General features: G+C 43.4%; 1 protein-coding gene across 2 annotated transcripts in view; it reads right to left on the bottom strand.

The window, feature by feature from the left end:
- The window catches only part of LOC143286798 (uncharacterized), a 37,989-nt gene extending 17,518 nt beyond the window's left edge, over positions 1–20,471 (bottom strand). For both annotated transcript variants that reach the window (XR_013055856.1, XM_076594588.1), the window contains exons 1-6: positions 20,071–20,471; positions 9,416–9,626; positions 7,824–7,978; positions 6,888–6,993; positions 4,209–4,321; positions 720–810 (exon numbers count right to left, since the gene is read on the bottom strand). Coding sequence is in view for 1 of the 2 variants with exons in the window: in XM_076594588.1 (XP_076450703.1) it covers positions 720–810; positions 4,209–4,321; positions 6,888–6,993; positions 7,824–7,978; positions 9,416–9,626; positions 20,071–20,107 (713 nt within the window). In the remaining variant the exon portion in view is untranslated. The remainder of the gene's footprint in view (positions 1–719; positions 811–4,208; positions 4,322–6,887; positions 6,994–7,823; positions 7,979–9,415; positions 9,627–20,070) is intronic.
- Between the last annotated feature and the right edge of the window lie 1,768 nt (positions 20,472–22,239).

The raw sequence follows: 22,239 nt of genomic DNA, 5'->3' as shown, positions 1-22,239 counted from the left end.
CACGTTAACAGCATCGCTTGTTCTGCACTGTGTTCGTTAAATTATATTTTTAAAAAAATAAATAAATAAAAAATAACAAAAACATCACAAACGTCAGCTTAGGTTCTACACTGTGTTCCTTTAACGTCAAAAATTATCATTGTACACTATGTGTTCGTTTGACGTTTGAAACAACAACAACAACAACAAAAACAGCATCATCTTTTCTGCACTGTATTGTTTGACATTAAAATCATCTCACGTCATCATCTCTTCTACAATGTTTTCTCCTTTGACGTCATGATCTAACACCAAAAAAAAAGTTAATAGCGTCATATTTTCTATCATGTAATTGTTTGACATGAAAACATCACAAATGTCATCATCTGTTCTACGTTGTGTTCACTTGACATCACAAACATCGTTAACACCGTGTTCATTTGACATCACAATTCATTTGACATCACAAACATCGTTAACAGCATCATCGGAAAGCTCAATGCAAGATCAATTCTCCGCGTTAAGGAAAACCAGAGAATAGGTTTTGTCAACAGTTTTCAACTTGTTTCAAATGAAAGTAGCCTCATCATACAATGCTAATATTTTCCCCCTTAGAACACGCACAAAAGCTGCCAGTCACTCAAGCGACACAAGCAGTTACATTCACTAATGTACGTTGGTACGCGGTATAGCGCTGGTGGTCAGTCGAATGTCGATCAGTTTCTGTCCGCACAACTTACAAGCAAGTTTTGTCATTCAGTCCAACCGGGACAGGACCCCCTTCCATGAAGTCTTCTCTGCAGTGCTGTAACTCCTGGCATCTCAGCTCGGCTGCACAATCAGCCACACATACCAATCAGCAACACCATCAGCCACACATACCAATCAGCAACACCATCAACCACACATACCAATCAGCAACACCATCAACCACACATACCAATCAGCAACACCATCAGCCACACATACCAATCAGCAACACCATCAACCACACATACCAATCAGCAACACCATCAGCCACACATACCAATCAGCAACACCATCAGCCACACATACCAATCAGCAACACCATCAACCACACATACCAATCAGCAACACCATCAACCACACATACCAATCAGCAACACCATCAACCACACATACCAATCAGCAACACAATCAGCCACACATACCAATCAGCAACACCATCAGCCACACATACCAATCAGCAACACCATCAACCACACATACCAATCAGCAACACCATCAGCCACACATACCAATCAGCAACACCATCAGCCACACATACCAATCAGCAACACCATCAACCACACATAATCAGCAACACCACCAACCACACATAATCAGCAACACTATCAACCACACATACCAATCAGCAACACCATCAGCCACACATATTCAGCAACACTATCAACCACACATACCAATCAGCAACACCATCAACCACACATACCAATCAGCAACACCATCAACCACACATAATCAGCAACACCACCAACCACACATAATCAGCAACACTATCAACCACACATACCAATCAGCAACACCATCAGCCACACATATTCAGCAACACTATCAACCACACATACCAATCAGCAACACCATCAGCCACACATAATCAGCAACACTATCAACCACACATACCAATCAGCAACACCATCAACGACATGTGCCAATCAGTAACACCATCGATCATTCAAACATAATCAGCAACACCACCAACCACACATACCAATCAGCAACACCACCAACCACACATACCAATCAGCAACATCATCAACCACACATACCAATCATCAACACCACCAACCACACATAATCAGCAACATCATCAACCACACATGCCAATCAGCAACACCACCAACCACACATAATCAGCAACATCATCAACCACACATACCAATCATCAACACCACCAACCACACATAATCAGCAACACCATCAACCACACATGCCAATCAGCAACACCACCAACCACACATACCAATCAGCAACACCACCAACTACACATAATCAGCAACACCACCAACCACACATACCAATCAGCAACACCATCAGCCACACATAATCAGCAACACTATCAACCACACATACCAATCAGCAACACCATCAGCCACACATAATCAACAACACTATCAACCACACATACCAATCAGCAACACCATCAGCCACACATAATCAGCAACACTATCAACCACACATACCAATCAGCAACACCATCAGCCACACATAATCAACAACACTATCAACCACACATAATCAGCAACACTATCAACCACACATACCAATCAGCAACACCATCAGCCACACATAATCAACAACACTATCAACCACACATAATCAGCAACACTATCAACCACACATACCAATCAGCAACACCATCAGCCACACATAATCAACAACACTATCAACCACACATAATCAACAACACTATCAACCACACATAATCAGCAACACTATCAACCACACATACCAATCAGCAACACCATCAACCACACATACCAATCAGCAACACCATCAACCACACATAATCAGCAACACCATCAACCACACATACCAATCAGCAACACCACCAACCACACATAATCAGCAACACCATCAACCACACATACCAATCAGCAACACCACCAACCACACATACCAATCAGCAACACCACCAACTACACATAATCAGCAACACCACCAACCACACATACCAATCAGCAACACCATCAGCCACACATAATCAGCAACACTATCAACCACACATACCAATCAGCAACACCATCAGCCACACATAATCAACAACACTATCAACCACACATACCAATCAGCAACACCATCAGCCACACATAATCAGCAACACTATCAACCACACATACCAATCAGCAACACCATCAGCCACACATAATCAACAACACTATCAACCACACATAATCAGCAACACTATCAACCACACATACCAATCAGCAACACCATCAGCCACACATAATCAACAACACTATCAACCACACATAATCAGCAACACTATCAACCACACATACCAATCAGCAACACCATCAGCCACACATAATCAACAACACTATCAACCACACATAATCAACAAAACTATCAACCACACATAATCAGCAACACTATCAACCACACATACCAATCAGCAACACCACCAACCACGCATAATCAGCAACACCATCAACCACACATACCAATCAGCAACACCATCAACCACACATACCAATCAGCAACACCACCAACCACGCATAATCAGCAACACCATCAACCACACATACCAATCAGCAACACCATCAACCACACATACCAATCAGCAACACCACCAACTACGCATAATCAGCAACACCATCAACCACACATAATCAGCAACACCATCAACCACACATAATCAGCAACACCATCAACAAAAGCACCCGTGACTATCAACAACCGCCATCATCATTGCATAACACAAGCATCAACAATAAATATAACTAACACGAATAAACAACACGAATAATCACCAATAACGAACAACACATCAACAACACGAATATCAACCAATCACACACACAAGCAACAATACGGATGACCTACAACACATCTAAACTTCAAATCTTATCGTGTTCAATATAGCTCAGGCGACCGCAAAGGGGCCACGCGTAAGCAAAATGAATAAACATAAGCACATAATACACAAACACACACACGTCATTAACACGAACAAACACACAAACATCAGTACCGCGAACAAACACACAAACATCAATAACAACAACACAGATAAACAACAAAACACAAATAAACATCAACAACACGAAGGAATGAAGAACACACACAAACATCAACAGCAGAAATAGCACAGAATTTTAGTGTGTGTGTGTGTGTGTGTGTGTGTGTGTGTGTGATAGTCAGTCGAGTCCGACTATGACCATTAGAACAGCAGAGGAGGCAACTGCTGTTCCGTCTATTTGGGCTAGAATTTGATTATAGTGGAGAATGTCTTGCCCAAGTTACATCCCCACTCTCTCGGCCAAGAGGGTTTTAGGACAGTCGGCGTTGAGATGGTTCCCAAATGCCAACCAGCCCACAAGGCTGCAGCACAAAGAGCCAGTGCAATTCTGCCTCCTAGTTTGAGAGTCATAATCTTTCACAAAAGACTAAGCTGTAAATGATTTCCCATTGACAGAATTTTAGTACTCCTTTCATTTACACATCCCCCCCCCCCCCTCTCTATCTCCGTCTTCCCTCTGTCTTACCGCAATAGCCTGTGGCCAGTCTGATCCCCTCGCCCGCCTTTCGTACTGAATATACAGAGCGGCATTCAACGGGGATGTCCCGTACAAGGCAGTGCTGCAGCTCTTGTGCCGACCTGCCCACAACACCACACAGCTGATACCAGCACCCGCTGCACGAACCAAGGCTGGGAATAATAACCACCGTGCGTTTGTATCACTGATGATTCACGTTTGTAATCTGCACCAGAATACAATCATGTCATGATTCACGTTTGCAATTTGCACCAAAATACAATAATGTCATGATTCACGTTTGCAGTCTGCACCAGAATACAATCATGTCATGATAACGTTTGCAGTCTGCACTAGAATACAATCATGTCATGATCACGGAGGTTTTTGAAAACTGAGACTTGGAACCTCCAGCTGGCTGGTGGTGATGTTCGACAGATGGGATGTCCTACCTAGTCAGTAGAAATTCGATTCATCCCCGAAAACGGAGTATGGCTGCCTACAAGGCGGGGGGTAAAAACGATCATACACGTAGAAGCCCACTCGTGTACACATGAGTGTACATGGGAGTTGCAGCTCACGAACGAAGAAGAAGAGAAGAAGAAGAAGAGAAGAAGAAGAAGAAGAGAGGAAATGTGTTTCAGACCTGAACTGAGGTACGACTAAAGAGAAGAAAACTACGTTTTCTGCCAAGAGCGTCAGCTTGTATTGATTTTTCTTTCCATCTTCTGGGCCTCGGTAGCGTCAGATCTGGAAGCTTTATGTGTATATCGCACATATCAGTCACTTGGCACATGTGTTCGCAAGTAAACCCGTGTCAGTCCTCTAGTTTCTCCTAGCCTGGTTCAGATTCTTTGTCAGTGCTTCTCAAACAGACTAGGTTTCTCAGGGTTTGCCTGCAGCAGCTGTGGTGATAACTTGCTTTCGATGCTAAAATGTCAAAGCGTAAGTGCTTTTCATCCTTTATTTCTGTTCTCCAACTTACAGCACCATTTTCCTGGCTTCATATTCAAATACTGTACGTCCTTTTGGTGCCTCATGTTTATTTCTATAATTAGTTTTCTTTCCTACTTCTCTGTTGCAGAAGATGCAGTCTGGCTTGTAAAATGCTTTCTCCAATGCTCGAAAGAATGCTTAGAAGTTGTTAGCTGTTGCTGAGCACTTTCTTCATCTTTTGTGGAGGTCCTTAAACGGCTAACCGATAATGAAACGTTTGTAGCAATCTCCTGGTATCCATGCTGTGGGTTCAGGATATAGGAATTTGCAGACAGGCATGTGCATAGTGGGGGTCGTGAAGCTTCTGTGACTAAATTTGCTGCCGTTTGTAAATATAAAGACAGTCGAAAGACTCCCACACATATCTAAATCCTCTCCACAAAAAACACGATTTTTCGACTCAAAGGCGACTCCTGGCAAAACTACATTGGAGGTAGGGGAAGTAACTCGAACATTGCGACTCCCCAAAGGGTGAAACGTTCATTCAAATGTAATGGAATAATTCTTAAAAGGCCCCCTCAAATCTCTGTATATGAATAATTTTGAAAAGATTGATACTGAAGTGATAAAATACAACAACCGGACTATTCTACGTTATTTCGTCGAACATCTAATAGCTGGCCAATACAAGCCTTAGTTGTGAAAGAATGAATGAAGATATTTCAATTTCAGATTATCAGTTCGAATATAAACGACCCTATTGAAAAAAGAAAAGCATATAACATGTGGTGGTTTCCCTCATATAGATACGATCGTTATGAGGGTTTGAAGTTGAACTTGTCTTCATTTCGTTGACTGAGGCGTGAGAGGCTACTCGTGCCACGGGCTGTAACTCTTGTGCGTCCTAATTGTTTTCTTGAGAACATGTAAAATGGAGTTCAGCAGACACCGAAAAACATTTTGTCTGCATCATTCCTGGTGGTATGGGGAAGGGGAGGGGGGCCCGGGGGGGGGTGTACGATAAGCCCAAGGCACTCGGCTTGATTTTGCAGTCAAACTTGGGATAAAGGGCAAAACCAGGATTCGAACCCACACCCTCACGGACATTGTATTGGCTGATAAAGAGTCTTAACCATTCTGCCACCTTCCTCCGTTAATTAAAGGAGGCCCTTTCGGACAGCGAAAACCGAAGTGTTCCGAAAACGCCTTTCCCCATCCTATTTTCGTTCGTTCAAACCAACGAACAAAAAGGAACGATCGAGCCAGCGAACGAACGGATGAATGAAAGAACGTCAGAATGAGCGAGCGAACAAATGAACGAATGAATGAGAGAAATGACGAATACGTAAAATAAGGGAGGGAAATGAAAATAAAGAAAGAACGAACGAACGAAAGAAAGAAACAAAGGCGAAAGAAAGAAAACAGAGAAAGAAAGGAAGGAAGAAAGAAAGAAGGCATCAATGAACGAACAAACTATAATCATAGACACTTATAGCGCGCCTATCCTCGGTCAGTGACCCAGTTTTAAACCTTTTTTTTCAAATACGGAGTCATTTGCACAACAGGTTGCCAACATGGGTAGAGCCGACTGACACCAGCCTGCAGACGCTCATCATTCGTTTCCTGTGTCGTTCATTCAGGTTTCAGTCACGCGCACGCACACACATACATGTTATAGTGGAGTTTTCTTCAGAACTTTGTCAGGAACAACCCTTTTGTTGCCGTGGGCTCTTTCACCTTTGGACGACGTACCTGCACAAGTTTGGGTCCGACAGGTTAGCTTGACCCGCGTTCAGGACTGGAATGATGTCAGCGAAACTGCTGCTGCAATTCTGCATAATACTCCCGCAGTAAACATCTGTACAACAGACACGAAAGAGTTATGTACAAAACTCTCTTCGATAATTCATCGAACATTCAGTTACACACTCACACAGAGAGAGAGAGAGAGAGAGAGAGAGAGAGAGAGAGAGAGAGAGAGAGAGAGAGGGAGGGAGAGAGAGAGAGAGAGAGAGAGAGAGAGAGAGAGAGAGAGAGAGAGAGAGAGAGAGAAGCGTTGACAAGTTTTCTAAGCAAATACATCATGATCATGATGGATACCTATATAGCACTCTATTCAGATAACTGCTCTAGATGCTTTCAAAAATACGATACTATACATACCAAATTCACAATCACAGCAAAGTTACATACACACACAAAAACAAAGCAAACTACACACACACACACACACACACACACACACACACACACACACACACACACACACACACACACACACACACACACACACACACAAGCTTTACTGGGACACATAAATTTGGGCGACGTATGCGAGGAATCCACTTACACGAGGTCGATCGAGTTAAGCGGGGGAAAGTTCACAGAGATAAAGAAGGTGATGTTAATTAAAGCGAAGTCGACTTGAGTGGGGACAACTGTATACTGCATACTAGCGGAAGCCAGAAATCCTGTGTGGAGGTTTCACAATATTGTGTGTCTCTGTCAGTCTGTCTGTATGTCTCTTCTGTTGTTTGTCTGCCTCTGTGTGTGTGTGTGTGTGTGTGTGTGTGTGTGTGTGTGTGTGTGTGTGTGTGTGTGTGTGTGTGTGTGTGTGTGGTTGTGCGCATATGTGCCAGCCAGCCAGCCGACCAGGCCGACAGACAGGGACAGACTGGCCATTCTTACAGTTCGTGCACAGGCTCTCCCAGAGGTGCAGAGTGTCGGCGACGGTGGGGACTTTGAAGTCGAGGTGGAGCAAGTCCGTGAAATTGGCCGCCTGGGACTCTGACAAGCACTTGGCCTCCGCGGGCCTCAGACAGCTCACAGCGGTCTCCGCGGCACTGCAAGGCAACGACACCACCCTTGACTCTGGGAGTCCGTCCGCTTGTCGTGTGGTCAGACACTCAGCGGTTCCACCAGTCGTTCGTTTTTTTGTCAGACACTCAACAGTGTCACCAGTCATTTACCTTAGTCACGGATTCAACCATACCATTAGTCGTTCGTTTTAGTCAGACACTCAGCGGTTCCACCAGTCGTTCGTTTTTTTGTCAGACACTCAACAGTGTCACCAGTCATTTACCTTAGTCACGGATTCAACCATACCATTAGTCGTTCGTTTTAGTCAGACACTCAACGGTTCCAACAGTCATTCGTTTTAGTCAGACACTCAACGGTTCCAACAGTCATTCGTTTTAGTCAGACACTCAACGGTTCCATTAGTCGTTCGTTTTAGTCAGACACTCAACGGTTCCATTAATCATTCGTTTTAGTCAGACACTCAACGGTTCCATTAGTCGTTCGTTTTAGTCAGACACTCAACGGTTCACCAGTCATTCGTTTTAGTCAGACACTCAACGGTTCCATTAGTCGTTCGTTTTAGTCAGACACTCAACGGTTCCATTAGTCATTCGTTTTAGTCAGACACTCAACGGTTCCATTAGTCGCCCGTTTTAGTCAGGCACTCAACGGTTCCATTAGTCGTTCGTTTTAGTCAAAATCTCAACAGTTCCATTAGTCGTTCGCCTTAGTCAGACACTTAACGGTTCCATTAGCCGTTCGTTTTAGTCAGACACTCAACGGTTCCATTAATCGTTCGTTTTAGTCAGACATTCAACGGTTCCATTAATCATTCGTTTTAGTCAGACATTCAACGGTTCCATTAATCGTTCGTTTTAGTCAGACACTCAACGGTTCCACCAGTCATTCGTTTTAGTCAGAACAACAACAGTGCATCATCAACAACAAAAACGACAACAACAACAACAACACCACAAGATCATCATCAACATCAACAAACAACAACAGAAGAACAACATCGTCATCACCAACAGCAACAACAAATGAAGAAGAAGATCATGAACAACAACAAACAACAACAGAAGATCATCAACATCATCAACAACAACAACAAAAGACAATCAACAACAACATCAACAGCAACAACAGAAGATCATCAACATCATCAACAACAACAAACAGAAGATCACCACCACCAACAACAAATAACAACAGAAGATCATCAACAACAAACAACAACAGAAGATCATCATCAACAACAACAACAACAACAACAACAGAATATCATCAACAACAAACAACAGAAGATCATCAACATCAACAACAAACAACAACGGAAGATCATCATCGACAACAAACAACAACAGAAGAAGAGTATCAACAACAACAACAACAAACAACAACAGAAGAAGAGCATCAACAACAAACAACAAACAACAACAGCACCAACACCAAGCAGACTCGTCCAGTCCGATACTCACCCACAAACCTGCCTCCAGATCTGCGGGTTGGCGGCGGCCACCTCCGCGGCCTCGTCGATCAGGGTCTTGTTGCCGCTGGCGTAGGGCACCAGGACCCCAGAGCCCATGAAGGGCGTGAAGCACTGGCGGACGTCGGTCCCGTTGCACCCCTCTGGCACCATCCCCCCTCCGTGACTGTCAGCACGTGCGCTGCCCGCCAGCAGGCCAAGTCCTGCCACGTGGTTTTGTTTTTGTTTACAACTTTTTGTTGTTGTGTTTTGTGTGTTTGTTTGTTTGTTTGTTTGTTTGTGTGTGTGTGGAGGGAGGGGGTGATGGGGGGGTGGGGGTGGGGGGTTGTGTGTGTGTGTGTGTGTGTGTTTGTGTGTGTGTGTGTGTGTGTGTGTCTGTGCGTGTGTCTGTGTGTGTGTATGTGTGTAGGGGATGGGGGGTGAGGAGGGGAATGAGTGGAAGAGCAGAGAGATCAGCTTTCCAACAAAGATCAAACTGTACCGATCCCTGGTGCTATCCATACTGCTGTATGGATGTCAAAGTTGGACTTTAACAGCAGAGACTACTAGGAAAGTCCAGACGTTTGAGACAAAATGCTTCAGACGACTGCTTGGAATCTCATGGAAGGACAGAAAGACCAATGACTTTGTCAAGAGCCAAATAACTATGCTAGTGGGTCCACTGGAACCACTCTTAGCAGTGGTCAAAAGGAGGAAGCTGTCATGGTTCGGGCATGTGACACGCCACAATTCACTGCAAAAGACAGTTCTACAGGGAACGCTAGAGGGTGGTAGGCGAAGAGGGAGGCAAGCCAAATGCTGGATGGACAACATCAAGGAATGGACCAATATGGATAGCGCTACGCTGATACGACAGGCAGAAGATAGAACCGGATGGCGTCGTCTGACTTCGGAATCGTCCCTCATGTCTCCTCTACGCCCATCCCGGGCAGGAGAATGAATGGAATGGAATGGATGTGAGTCTTGAAGGCCTTGCCTCTCTTGTGTTGTTATGTTGTTGTTGTTGTTGTTGTTGTTGCTGCTGCTGTTGTTTTGCTAACAGCTGTGTTCTCAGCCAGTGCAATATGCATCACTCATGATGAGAAGTGCCTTCTTGCAGTCTGTTTCCAATAGAAACCTACGTTTATCGTCTATAAACCACTGATTAACTCGATTTTTTTTGGCAAAACGATCGATAATTCAATTTGTCAAGCTCTTCATGATGCGTGTGCGCCTGAAACAGCCGTATATGTGTTCAATAAAATGTCAGTGGTAGACTCTCTCGATCTAAAAACAACAACAAAAAACCCCAACTTTTTATAGAATGAAATAAGAATTAGTACTTGCTTTTATGAAGTCGTCCTGAACTTTCTGTGAATGGTGTATGTGTAAGCCTATGTCCACCTGGCACCAAAGTCGGTCAGGTGTATTCATCTCAAAATACAATGTTCACCACGACAAGCTGTTCCACTGCTGTTTGCTCAGCTAACACGCACCCACCTCTCTCTGACTCTGTGTCTCTCTCTCTCTGTGCGCGCGCGCGCGTGTGTGTGTGTGTGTGTGTGTGTGTGTGTGTGTGTGTGTGTGTGTGTGTGATGAAGCATAGTTCTGCTGCTTCTTTTCTTTTTCAAATCATACAATAATCAGTATCTTTCATTCTATCACATTTCGTAAAACGTTTCTAATTGTATTCGCAAGTTAGTTATTATTATTATTATTATTAGCATTATTAGCATTTCTCTCTCGTTCCTTTCTCTCTGTCCCTTTCTCTCTCTCTCTGTCTCTCTCTCTCTCTGTCTCTGTCTGTCTGTCTCTCTTTCATTGCACCATAAAACAGAATGGGCTGCACCTGGGCATAAAACAATTTATTCAAAAGGATTATAGAATTACTATTCACTTAACACATTTTACACATGATACTAAATGCAACCCTTTTACCCGAGCTTGCCAAATCCTAACATGCTAATTGAAACTAAAGAACATTATTCCTGGATAACGATATGGATTTGCAGCTGTCATCTGAGTCCTATCATAAAACCATCTCCGTCCTAAAAACTACAATGCTACTCTCATCCTTATAACCTTCTCTCTCTCTCTCTCTCTCTCTCTCTCTCTTTTTATTGCTGCCCCATCGTCTGCACCGTTTCAGTAGCATTACTTCCGCGCCACATATTCCGAGTCCGCCAAACAAGGCCACACCCGGGTTTCTTTCTCGCAGTCCCAGTGATCTATATTAACTTTAAGTTGTAACTGAGTTGAGGCATTGTAAAGACTGGTTAACTGTGTCTGTAAACCAATCAGTTCTGATAAGAACGCAATGTCGTCAGCAAACAAAAGAATAAGCAATTCAATAATATTACTTATATTTGCATCGTGCCTTCTTTCATAAATCATCTTTGGAGCCAACACATTAACTCTCTCCATACGAACGGCGAAAGAGACGACGTTAACAGCGTTTCACCCCAGTTACCATCATCAAAATATTGCAAGTGGAAGGCTCTTATACTGAAGAGGTGTTTGTTGACAAAGAATACCACAATTCTGACGACGGAAGCTAAAGGTTGGGTCATTCAGACACCCACTGGACATCCGAGGGGTCTGTGTAGAGGAGAAGAGAGGACTGGCCGTACTGAGTGTGTTAATGAACAAACAGAAAAGAACAGGGTTCACCTTATTTACACCATTACTACAATTAATACAACCAGTAAATTGTGTTTCAGTCCTAATTCTAGCCCTTACGATATGGAGCACGGTTTTTTTTTATACATCGATATAATTTCCTTAATACCATTGTTAAATACGATATGTCAATGAACCTCCCTCGATACAGTGTCGAATGCCTTCTCGGAATCTATAAAGCAACATACATTTTTCTATCAAATGTGGACTGCTTTTGAATGAGTGCAAAATTGTGTAAACATATTATGATCAACTGTTAAATAATCCTGTTTTAACCCTAAATTTGAGAGAGAGAGAGAGAGAGAGAGAGAGAGAGAGAGAGAGTTAGGGGGAGGGAGAGAGAGTGAGAGAGACAGAGAGAGACAGACAGACAGACAAACACAGACACTGAGACACACACAGACACAGACACAGACACAGACACACACACACACACACACACACACACACACACACACACACACACACACACACACAGGCTGACGGAAATAGGTTATTATACGTACGTAAGGGAACGATTTATTTTTAAGTTCACATCCGCCAACGCCAGCTTCTTTGGAAAATGTCTTAGTGATTTTTCGCTCATCAGAAATGTAAATGAGTGGGGTCAAATCAAATCAAATCAAACTATGGTGCTTTGAGCCTCGCCGACTACAAAATCCACCTGAAGGCTTTTGCCACGTTAGTACCGACCTTGAAGTCAAGGGTAAAAATAAAAGAAATTTAAAAAAAGAAACAAAAAACAACAACAAAAAAACAAAACAAACACCTTGTCACCGCTATAAGCTTTCCACTCAAAGTTTAAAAACCTTCCATAGTTTAAGACCTTCAAATCTGATCAAAAATGTTCACTTGTTTCAAGAAGTCCATCAGCGTCCACGGAAGGACATCACGAAACAAGGTCTTCAGAGAATCTGCCATGTCATGTCTGTGTCTAACGTCATGCAGATCCCAACAGTCAAGGAAAGTCTTCAGAGAATCTGCCATGTAATGTCTGTGTCTAACGTCATGCAGATCCCAAGAGTCAAGGAAAAAGTGTTTCACGGTGAGAGGCTCATGACAGGGAATACATCGAGGGGCCCCCTCCCCCAGTGAGTGGTGTGGTTTCATCGTCATGAGCCGTGTCAGGTGACTGTTTTGCAGGACAAACTACAAGGACGCGACGGTCTATATTAAATTATATTGTTCGTAGACAGAAACTGGGCGACGGTAACCGCAGCTGAAGTTGATGGGGGAAGTCGGGGATCTTCAGTAACTTTACTCCCCCCCACCACCCCCTCCGTCCCCACCCCCAAACCCCCTCCTTCCAGTTCACCCAGCCTTATCTTGCTGAATGCAGGTCCTCCACCACCACGCCCATCACTACCCCCACCCCTCTTCTTTAAGAGATGCACTTTGCATAGTCATTTGCACAACAGGATACCTAAGTTGGCAGAGCACACTGACAACTGCCTTTAGGCGCTCATCATTCGTTTCCTGTGTCATTCATCCAGGCTTCAATCACGCCAACATACACTTGTGTATTAGAGATATCTATCCTCTAGTATTTCTCTTTTTTGTCACAACAGATTTCTCTGTGTGGAATTAGGGCTGCTCTCCCCAGGGAGAGCGCGTGGCTACACTGAGAGCGCCACCCTTTTTTTTTTACTCTTTTTTTTTCCTGCGTGCAGTTGTGTTTGTTTTACCTATAGATAGAAGTGGATTTTTCTACAGAATTTTGTCAGGGACAACCCTTTTGTTGCCGTGAGTTCTTTTACGTGCGCTACGTGCATGCTGCGCACGGAACTTCGGTTTATGGTCTCATCCGAATGCCTAGCATCCAGACCACCACTCAAGGTCTAGTGAAGGGGGAGAAAATACCGTGAACCAGCGCGCTCAGGATTTTCTCGCTTCCGAGGCAGACGCGTTACATCTAGGCCATCACTCACACTCCCTCCGCCGCTGTAACCTTCACAGGTACCCGTTCACACCTGGGTGGAGTGAGGGAAGATACCTGCCAGTTCAGGGGTGGTTTGATCCACCCGCATTCACTGTGTGCAGCCATCCGTGCAAAACGGCGGGTGGCCTGGGTGGCTGCAGACGATGATGACTGAGGAACGCATCACGTGCTCTTGCTCAATGCTGAGCTGAACGCGCAGGTGTTTGTAGAGACTAGACTGTCGACGTGACGCCTGAACTGTGTGTGTGTGTGTGTGTGTTGGGGGGGGGGGGGTTGGAGGGGTACTACGTAAAATCACCAAAATATTCAAGGTTGACCCACATACTTTGCATACGTGTGATTAGTAATATTATCTCTCTCTCTCTCCCCCCCCCCCCCCCCCTACCTTATCTCTCTCAAAATAATGTGTACAAATTCTTGCAAGCGTATTCATTCCTTCCCCTCTACCCCCCTCGCGCACACTTATCTACACTGACAGCACGCTCGGCAGGGGAGTTTGTTCTTCTTTAGTTGCGCGGACCTACATTGGGTCCACAAGTCCATGGGTAGCAAAGCACGGGACTGGCCGAGGCCAACGGGACAAAGGGCCCGCGGTTCAGATAACAGTTTCCGCCTGTGTGTGCGCAGTTCAGGCTCACCCATCGTGTGCAAAGTTTCGCAACTTCGTGACACGTTGTCTTCACCGCTCCCCTTCCACCGCTTGTCTGTGTGGGGGTGGGGGCGGAGAGGATGGGGAAGGGGGAGGGGAGGTGGAAATGAGAGGTAAAGGGTTGATGAGAGTGAATGAAAATGTATTGGTGATGGGTAATATACACACACATATGTATGTACATTTATATATGTATATATAATTATATATATATATTCATTGGAAGTTGGGAAAGGTAGAGAGAGAAAGAGGGGGGAGAGAGAGGGAGAGGGAGAGAGAGGGAGAGAGAGAGGGAGAGAGATCCACCACGGCTGTCCACGCCTTTTCATGTTCCGAAACAACGGACTGACTTTTTTGGGAGGGCCACTAGATATGTGTGGAGGAGGAAGAGTTTGATGACCTGTCGCACATACTGATGATTGCAGACAATTTGTTATTTTCACCTGAAAATGTTTTAAACTAACAAAGAAAGGTAGAAGAGGATCAAGGGGGGCGGGGGGGGGGGGGGGGGGGGGGGGTAGGGAGGGGGGTTTGGGGGGGAGGGGGGCAGTGTTCGAATTTAGCGGGTGCCCGGGTGCAGATGGTACGAAAAGTTGGCTCGGGCACGGAAATTTTCTGTCGAGAGTGTCCATTTGGCACTCAAACATTTGTATTTGTATTTGTTTTTTTTTTTTTATCACAGCAGATTTATCTGTGTGAAATTCGGGCTGCTCTCCCCAGGGAGAGCGCGTCGCTATAATACAGCGCCACCCTTTTTTTTTTTCTTTTTTTTTTCCTGCCTGCAGTTTCATTTGTTTTCCCGTTGATGGAGGCGAAATAAAATAATCAAAAGACACACCGAGAAAAGAAGCTCGAACGCAGTCGATCGAAACGTTAAGTGTCGTCTGCTGCAGGGGGGGTTGTGTTTACCGAGATTGGGGTTTGGACTGGAGGAAACAGGGTTGATGGTATCTTATGCATTGTAAACGTGTGTTCCTATGTCCACACACCCTGTAGTGTTTACCGACTGCTGTGTTGTATTTTCCTAACTTGGTGGTGTTTTCCTAGGTGCGGCGCATACACTCTCAAATGAATAATAGACTGACGCCGAGGTATGAACATGCGGTATGTATGTATATATGTATGTATGAAGAATGTCATAGACACTTGCGCGCAATCGTTTTATCGGGTCACTGTCTTAACTCACTCAGTACGGCCAGTCCTCTCTTCTCCTCTACACAGACCCCTCGGATGTCCAGTGGGTGTCTGAATGACCCAGCCTTTAGCTTCCGTCGTCAGAACTGTGGTATTCTTTGTCAACATTCACCTCTTCAGTATAAGAGCCTTCCGCTTGCAATATTTTGATGATGGTAACTGGGGTGAAACGCTGTTAACGTCGTCTCTTTCGCCGTTCGTATGGAGAGAGTTAAATTATGTATTTGCGTAGCTTCGTGAAGACACACGTCCCTCCTATCTACTGATCCCCTCCCTTCTTCCCACCCTCTTTCTTCATGCTGTGGGGCACAAGCACAGTATTGCACAATACTGAGCGTAGCCAAAGAAATATGGTCCTGGGACCGGATTTCATTAACTCTGTGTGTGAGTGTGAGTTTTAGAAAATAGTTTTACTACCTCTGTGTGTGAGTGTGAGTTTTAGAAAATAGTTTTACTACCTCTGTGTGTGAGTGTGAGTTTTAGAAAATAGTTTTAATAATAATAATAATAATAATAATATAATGATAGTGTCTATATAGCGCTGAATCTTGTGCAGAGACAAATCTAAGACCTCTGGCCCTTAAATAGTAGTTAGAAAAAATACGGCAAATTCAGCGTGCATTAATTAATCATAGTCACGTTTAAAAGATAGTTTTAACTGTCAGACCAGGCCCTTAACTAGGAGTTAGAAAAAATACAGTGAATGTAATGTGTAGTAATTAATCATAGTCTGTAGTGGTGAGTTTAAAAGGATGTATTGGTGGTCAAGTTGTTGGTGCCTGTGGTCTTTTCCATGAAGAATGGTGTGGTAGAGGCGTTGGTTCTGAATTTAATCGAGTATCACCGAGGCATTTGATTCTCTGATTAAGTTCTCTGTATATGGCCTAGACATCGACAATTTCAATAGTATTCCTAACACTTTCGCAAGCTTAGATCAAAGAAATTTGGACAATGTTGGGCATCTGTAGTATTCATGTAATAATGTTAGTGTTTACTCTTCTGTCAGATCCTTAAAGTTTAGACATACAAAAACAAAATGTATTTTGTTTTCAATTGTATTGCTACAGAAAGGGCAGAAACCATGAACATGGCACACAATCGCTTGTGCAATTTACTGTTTCACTGATGACATACCCAATCTAAACTTAGCCGGCAAGGGGATTGCGACAGTTAACGTTCCTGAACTGGTGTCAATGGGCTTGAGTTATAACTTGGTTGAAACTTGCATAATTTTTAAAGATAACTGCTGCCAAAAACGCCATAGCGTGCAGGAGTGATTCAATATCTTGTTCACTATTTATCTGTTTTGTTTTTTGCTTTTTTTGTGCGTGGTTTCATGAAACTTTGCATGCGTGTCTTATAAAACTTGTTAAGGTTTAACTGACATTAGAATTGATTCTGATTCTGAGTCTGATTCAACGTAATGTACAGTCAGGAAAAAAGGGTTGAATGAACTATCAAAAAACACCAACACAAACAAACAAACAACAACAAAGCAGCAGATAGTGACAAGATTTCCAAACGCTACCGAAACAGAATGGATGTCTTTTTAACTGGATGCGAAACGAAAAAAAAAAATGCTCAGTCTTAATCATTTTTGTGTGTGCACGTTTGCCATTGTCTGGCAGAGTACAAAAAAATATGCTCAGTCTTAATCAATTTTTGTGCACGTTTGGCATTGTCTAGCAGAGCCAACGTGTTCACTGTCAGGATGTCTGCGCAGTGCCTGGTGCCTCTTAACTCACTGGGCCCCGCGCCCGAGCACTGATCTGGCGTTTTGTTGTTGTTGTCGTTCGCATTAAAAAGTTATCACGTTCCTACATATACATAAACAGTAAGGAAAGGGAGGGAACTAATTTTTCTAGGTTTTTTTAATTTATTTTTTTATGTTCATGTGCAAATTTGGAGGGAAAAAATGTATATTTTCTGCGTTTTTAACCCCATCAATATGACATGGAAGCCTGCTGAGGCTGTCAACACTTCGGGGATGAATGGGTTAAAACAGACACAGAATACTTGCTGGTCGTTGCGAAAGTGGCTGCATGATGTAAATATAAAGAGACGCGGCAAACCTTTTTTTTTTTGTTGTTGTTGTTGTGTTGTCAGAAGCGTTTTTTGTCCCATGCAGAAAAAAATTCTGCATGTATTTTGCAAAATTTACACAGGTTAAGATCGTCCATAAAGATAGGGATAGAGAAAAATATCTAAATTAAATAGATAGATGATTGTTAGATAGTTAGATGGACGGATAGATAGAAGGATAGATAGATAAATAAATAAAAGCACACAGTAGTTTAGAACTGCAGAAGGAGCAAATGGCATTGTCTACTTCTACTATGAAAGTGGTTATACATATAACTAGACAGGAGACGTAATATTTTATTCGGGTAACTAGTTATTTGCGTGCGTGTCTCCTGTAATTAATTATTGTCCATTTGCGTGCGCGTGTGTGAATTGTATGCACGAGTGCGTGTTCCAGTATGAGTGCAGAGATCTGTGCGCGCGCGCTTGATTGTGTACTTCATAGTGACAGAAAGAGAGAGAGAGAGAGAGAGAGAGAGAGAGAACACTGAACACTGAAATGTTTAATGTCATTAGCTGAAAAGCTCTGGTGACATAGTAGGCACTAATCAGAACAAAATGGTACAAAATAGATAAAAATGGAATAGAACAGAAAAAAAAAAACACCAAACAAAAAAAACCCCCAAAACCAAACAAACAAACAAACAAAAAACCAAACAAACCCAGAACTGAAACAACAAACTAACAAGAGATTTGCGACACTTTGGCACTTTGTCATTAGCTTAATTAAAGAATATGTGACAAGGGGGGTAATGTGCCTTTTTTTTCAGTTATTCGTCTCCAAGGTTTGAACAGTACACAGAAAACAAAGCACAAATAAATCATATAATAATATTCACGCATGTAATATCGACACACATCATATCAATACAAACACATACTAAAGTACATATAAATCCTGAAATAATTATTCATGCCTCAACATCAAAACCCATCATATCAACACGAACACATCAAATAATTACAATGTCGAGATTGACCATCCAAATGTAGCCCTTCCTTTTTATCCATGCTTTTTTTTTTCATAGAACCCATACTAATTTTCAATTGATCAATGAGTATCTGGACCGATAATGGACGTTTTCCGTATATTTATTGCCTCAGAGAGAGAGAGAGAGAGAGAGAGAGAGAGAGAGAGTCAAAACGATGTGGTATATGTGAAGTCTTCTGTAACATACAAGTCATTGTGGTTTGGGATTAAAGCACATTTCAATCTATCCTGGTTCCTCTTCCGCGGGGCATTGACGCTTATCAGATCGTAAGTAGGTGGTCCACAAAGGAAAGGACTGTCCATACCTCTCTTTGAAACAGATAGCTAGATAGATACATGTAACCTTAGGTATTTTTCATCTGAAACTTTCAGCTGCTATTTTGAAGCAAGCAGAGAAGACGCGCGCGCGCGCGCGTGTGTGTGTGTGTGTGTGTGTGTGTGTATGTGCGCGCGTGCGCTCGCGGGGGCATGGGGGGGAGGGGGGATGCGCGCGTGTGCGTGGGGGGAGGGATATGGACGGATGAGGAGCTCGCGCACACGCACACGCACACACACATACAAGTGTACACTCTACACAAAACGTTAAGGACCATTTGTAAACTAAGTTTCATTTTGGAGCCGTTGAGGGTACGGTGAATTTATTCTGAATTTTCGGCAAACAGCGATGCATGCAGCCAGTGTAGTTAGCATCACTTACAACCAGAGACGCTTTCTTGAACATGCACTTTTGTTCTTTACCACAACTATCATTTATAAACCACTGAATAACTATCATCTTCTGGGCTGAAACACCGATTTTTCTAACATGTTTAAAGGAGTTCATTGTGTCCATGTGGCGAAATAGTCGTTTGTATGTTCCAAGAGAAGCTTAATTTGTGGTTGACCATAAACACCCTGCACATTTTAAACCATCTCTCGATTTATCAATATCAATTTTTATGAACACATGCCTACTTAAGTATTCTTCAATTTGTTTTGCGAAGTCTGTCTAACCAGGATTGTAACACCAACAAATTAAACAACAACAACAACAATAACAACAAAAGCAACAGTAACAGCGTCCGAAGCAAACGCATCAACATTCTAATTTAAATCCTACAACCACGATCACCAACACGCTGTATCTGCACTCACCAGCTAGCAGCACCACGCCCAAAGCCTTTCCCTCCATCTTCGTTGAAGGACGACGCGAAGCAGAGAACTTGCCTGGGAGGGAGAGAGAGCGAGCGAAACTGTTGACACCCAAACTCACACCTTTTTCTTTTGTCTTCTGTCTTCTTCTTTGGACCTGTAAGTTTTTAAAACTTTCTTTTTGTGGAACTGGCGCGACAGAGAATGATGAAGAAGTTGTAGTGATATGATTATGTCTGTTGACAGCAGCCTTTAGGGGAGCACAACAAAATAGGAACAGCAGACTTCAGGACGGAGCGTTCAGGACGAGAGACACTGAACGAAAGGTGTGGCCTCGTCGACTGCCGTGTCAGCTGAGGTGGATGTGATACACAGGTGTCAAACGGGCTGGAGGGGTACAGCCACTGACCTATAAACACGATCTCAGTGGGTACAGCGCACACGCGCGCGTTTGGTGTGTGTATGTGTGCGTGCGTGGATGATGGGACCGGGTTTTCGGGGCCGGGGGGAGGAGGGGAGGTGGCGGCGTGGGTCCGGGGGTGGGGGGGGGAGTGTGGTGATGGGGGGGGGGGGGGCTGTCTGGGTCGGGGAGTGTGGGTGGAGAAGGGTTGTACATCCAGCTTGGCGAGCAGCGTGTCAAATGGGGTTGGGAAATACCTGTTGCGAAAGGCGCTTTTGGGTGTGAAGACAGCGTTATACAGACAATATAAATTTCAAACGGCTATTGATATAAAAAAAAAAACATGATGTACATAATGCATTGCATGTATTCGTTGTATGCTGTCCGCCAATAAACTGCGCAGAAGAGAAAGTTTGTCTTTGAAGTAACCCCCAACAAACAAACAAAAAACCGACAAAAACAAAACAAAACAAAAACAACAAAACTCCTGAATGGTTCCACGTAGAACGTGGACAGGCCATACTAACACTATACCAGGCAGATGTTTGGGATTTTCAGAATATCCAGAAAAGTCGAAGAGGAAGCATGTTCAAGCAAAAAGAAACGGCTTCTATATGATATTGTTCGTTTATTTATTTATAGTCTGTTCATAAAGGATGATGACATTAGACTGAAAATAAATGATATTATTATTATTATTATTTGGATCATTATCATTTCTATCATAATGATAATTGTTATTATTAATTAGAAATCGACATTGCTGTATATTCGAATGAAAAGGGGGGCGGTTGAGGTGGAGTGGAGGGGAGGGGGGCAAGGGGGGGTGGGGGAACTAAGAAAGAGAGAGAGAGAGAATGTGGAAAAGATATATATAATATGTGTAGAATCCTTAAAAGGAAACAAAAGGCTAAAGTGTTGTCACAGTCTGTGTCGTTTAGCTGGTCAAGAGGGTGTCTGTTTGGGGAATAAACTTTTTTTTTCTTTTTTTTTCAATTGGATGTACTCTATTTCCTCTCTGTCTGTCTGTCTGTTTATCTCTCTGTCTCCCACTGTCTCTCTCTGTCCATCTGCCTATCTGTCTGTCTCTCGCTCTCTCTGTCCATCTGCCTGTCTGTCTGTCTCACTCTTATTCTTTTCTTGCTTTCTCATTTCATCGTGTTTTGTTTTGCTCTTTCCTTTTTTTCTATTTTCTATTTCTTAGTATGCATACATAAATCTATTCATTTCGTTCTATCATAATCGTGACAAATATCCAAGTAATATTGGTGATGGTGGTAGTCACTGTAGTATGTTGCACTTGCCACACGTAGATTTCAGAGACAGTAACAATACTGTACCTTTTGAACACCCGGATGTTTCTGGAACTTCTATACTGATGACATCTCTCTCTCTCTCTCTCTCTCTCTCTTTCTCTCTCTCTCTGTGTGACTCACTGTCCTATCCATCTGTCAATCTTAGTGTGTGGGGGGAGGGAGGGGGTGCTGTCAGTGTGTGTCCGTGCGTGTGTGTGTATGTATGTGTGTGCGCTCGCGCGTGAGCGTCAATGTGTGTATGCATGTGTGTGCACGGGTGTGGGTGTGTCTGTGTGGGAGGGGGGGGGGGGGGGGGTGCGGGGGGGTTGTTTTCTTCATTATGTATACCCTTCTGCATGAAAGCCTTTTCCTTTCATTTATGTGTGTGCTATTTGTAATAGATGTAGATTAGCGAGGACAGATTCTGTGCCTAAAATCTTAATCCTTGAATAAAAACGTTCCGAGTTCTCTCTCTCT

The sequence above is a fragment of the Babylonia areolata genome, chromosome 10 (assembly GCF_041734735.1).
Source record: "Babylonia areolata isolate BAREFJ2019XMU chromosome 10, ASM4173473v1, whole genome shotgun sequence".
Lineage (NCBI taxonomy): Eukaryota > Metazoa > Mollusca > Gastropoda > Neogastropoda > Buccinidae > Babylonia > Babylonia areolata.
The sequence above is the reverse complement of the archived record's forward strand: the minus strand, read 5'-3'. Positions and strand labels throughout refer to the sequence as shown.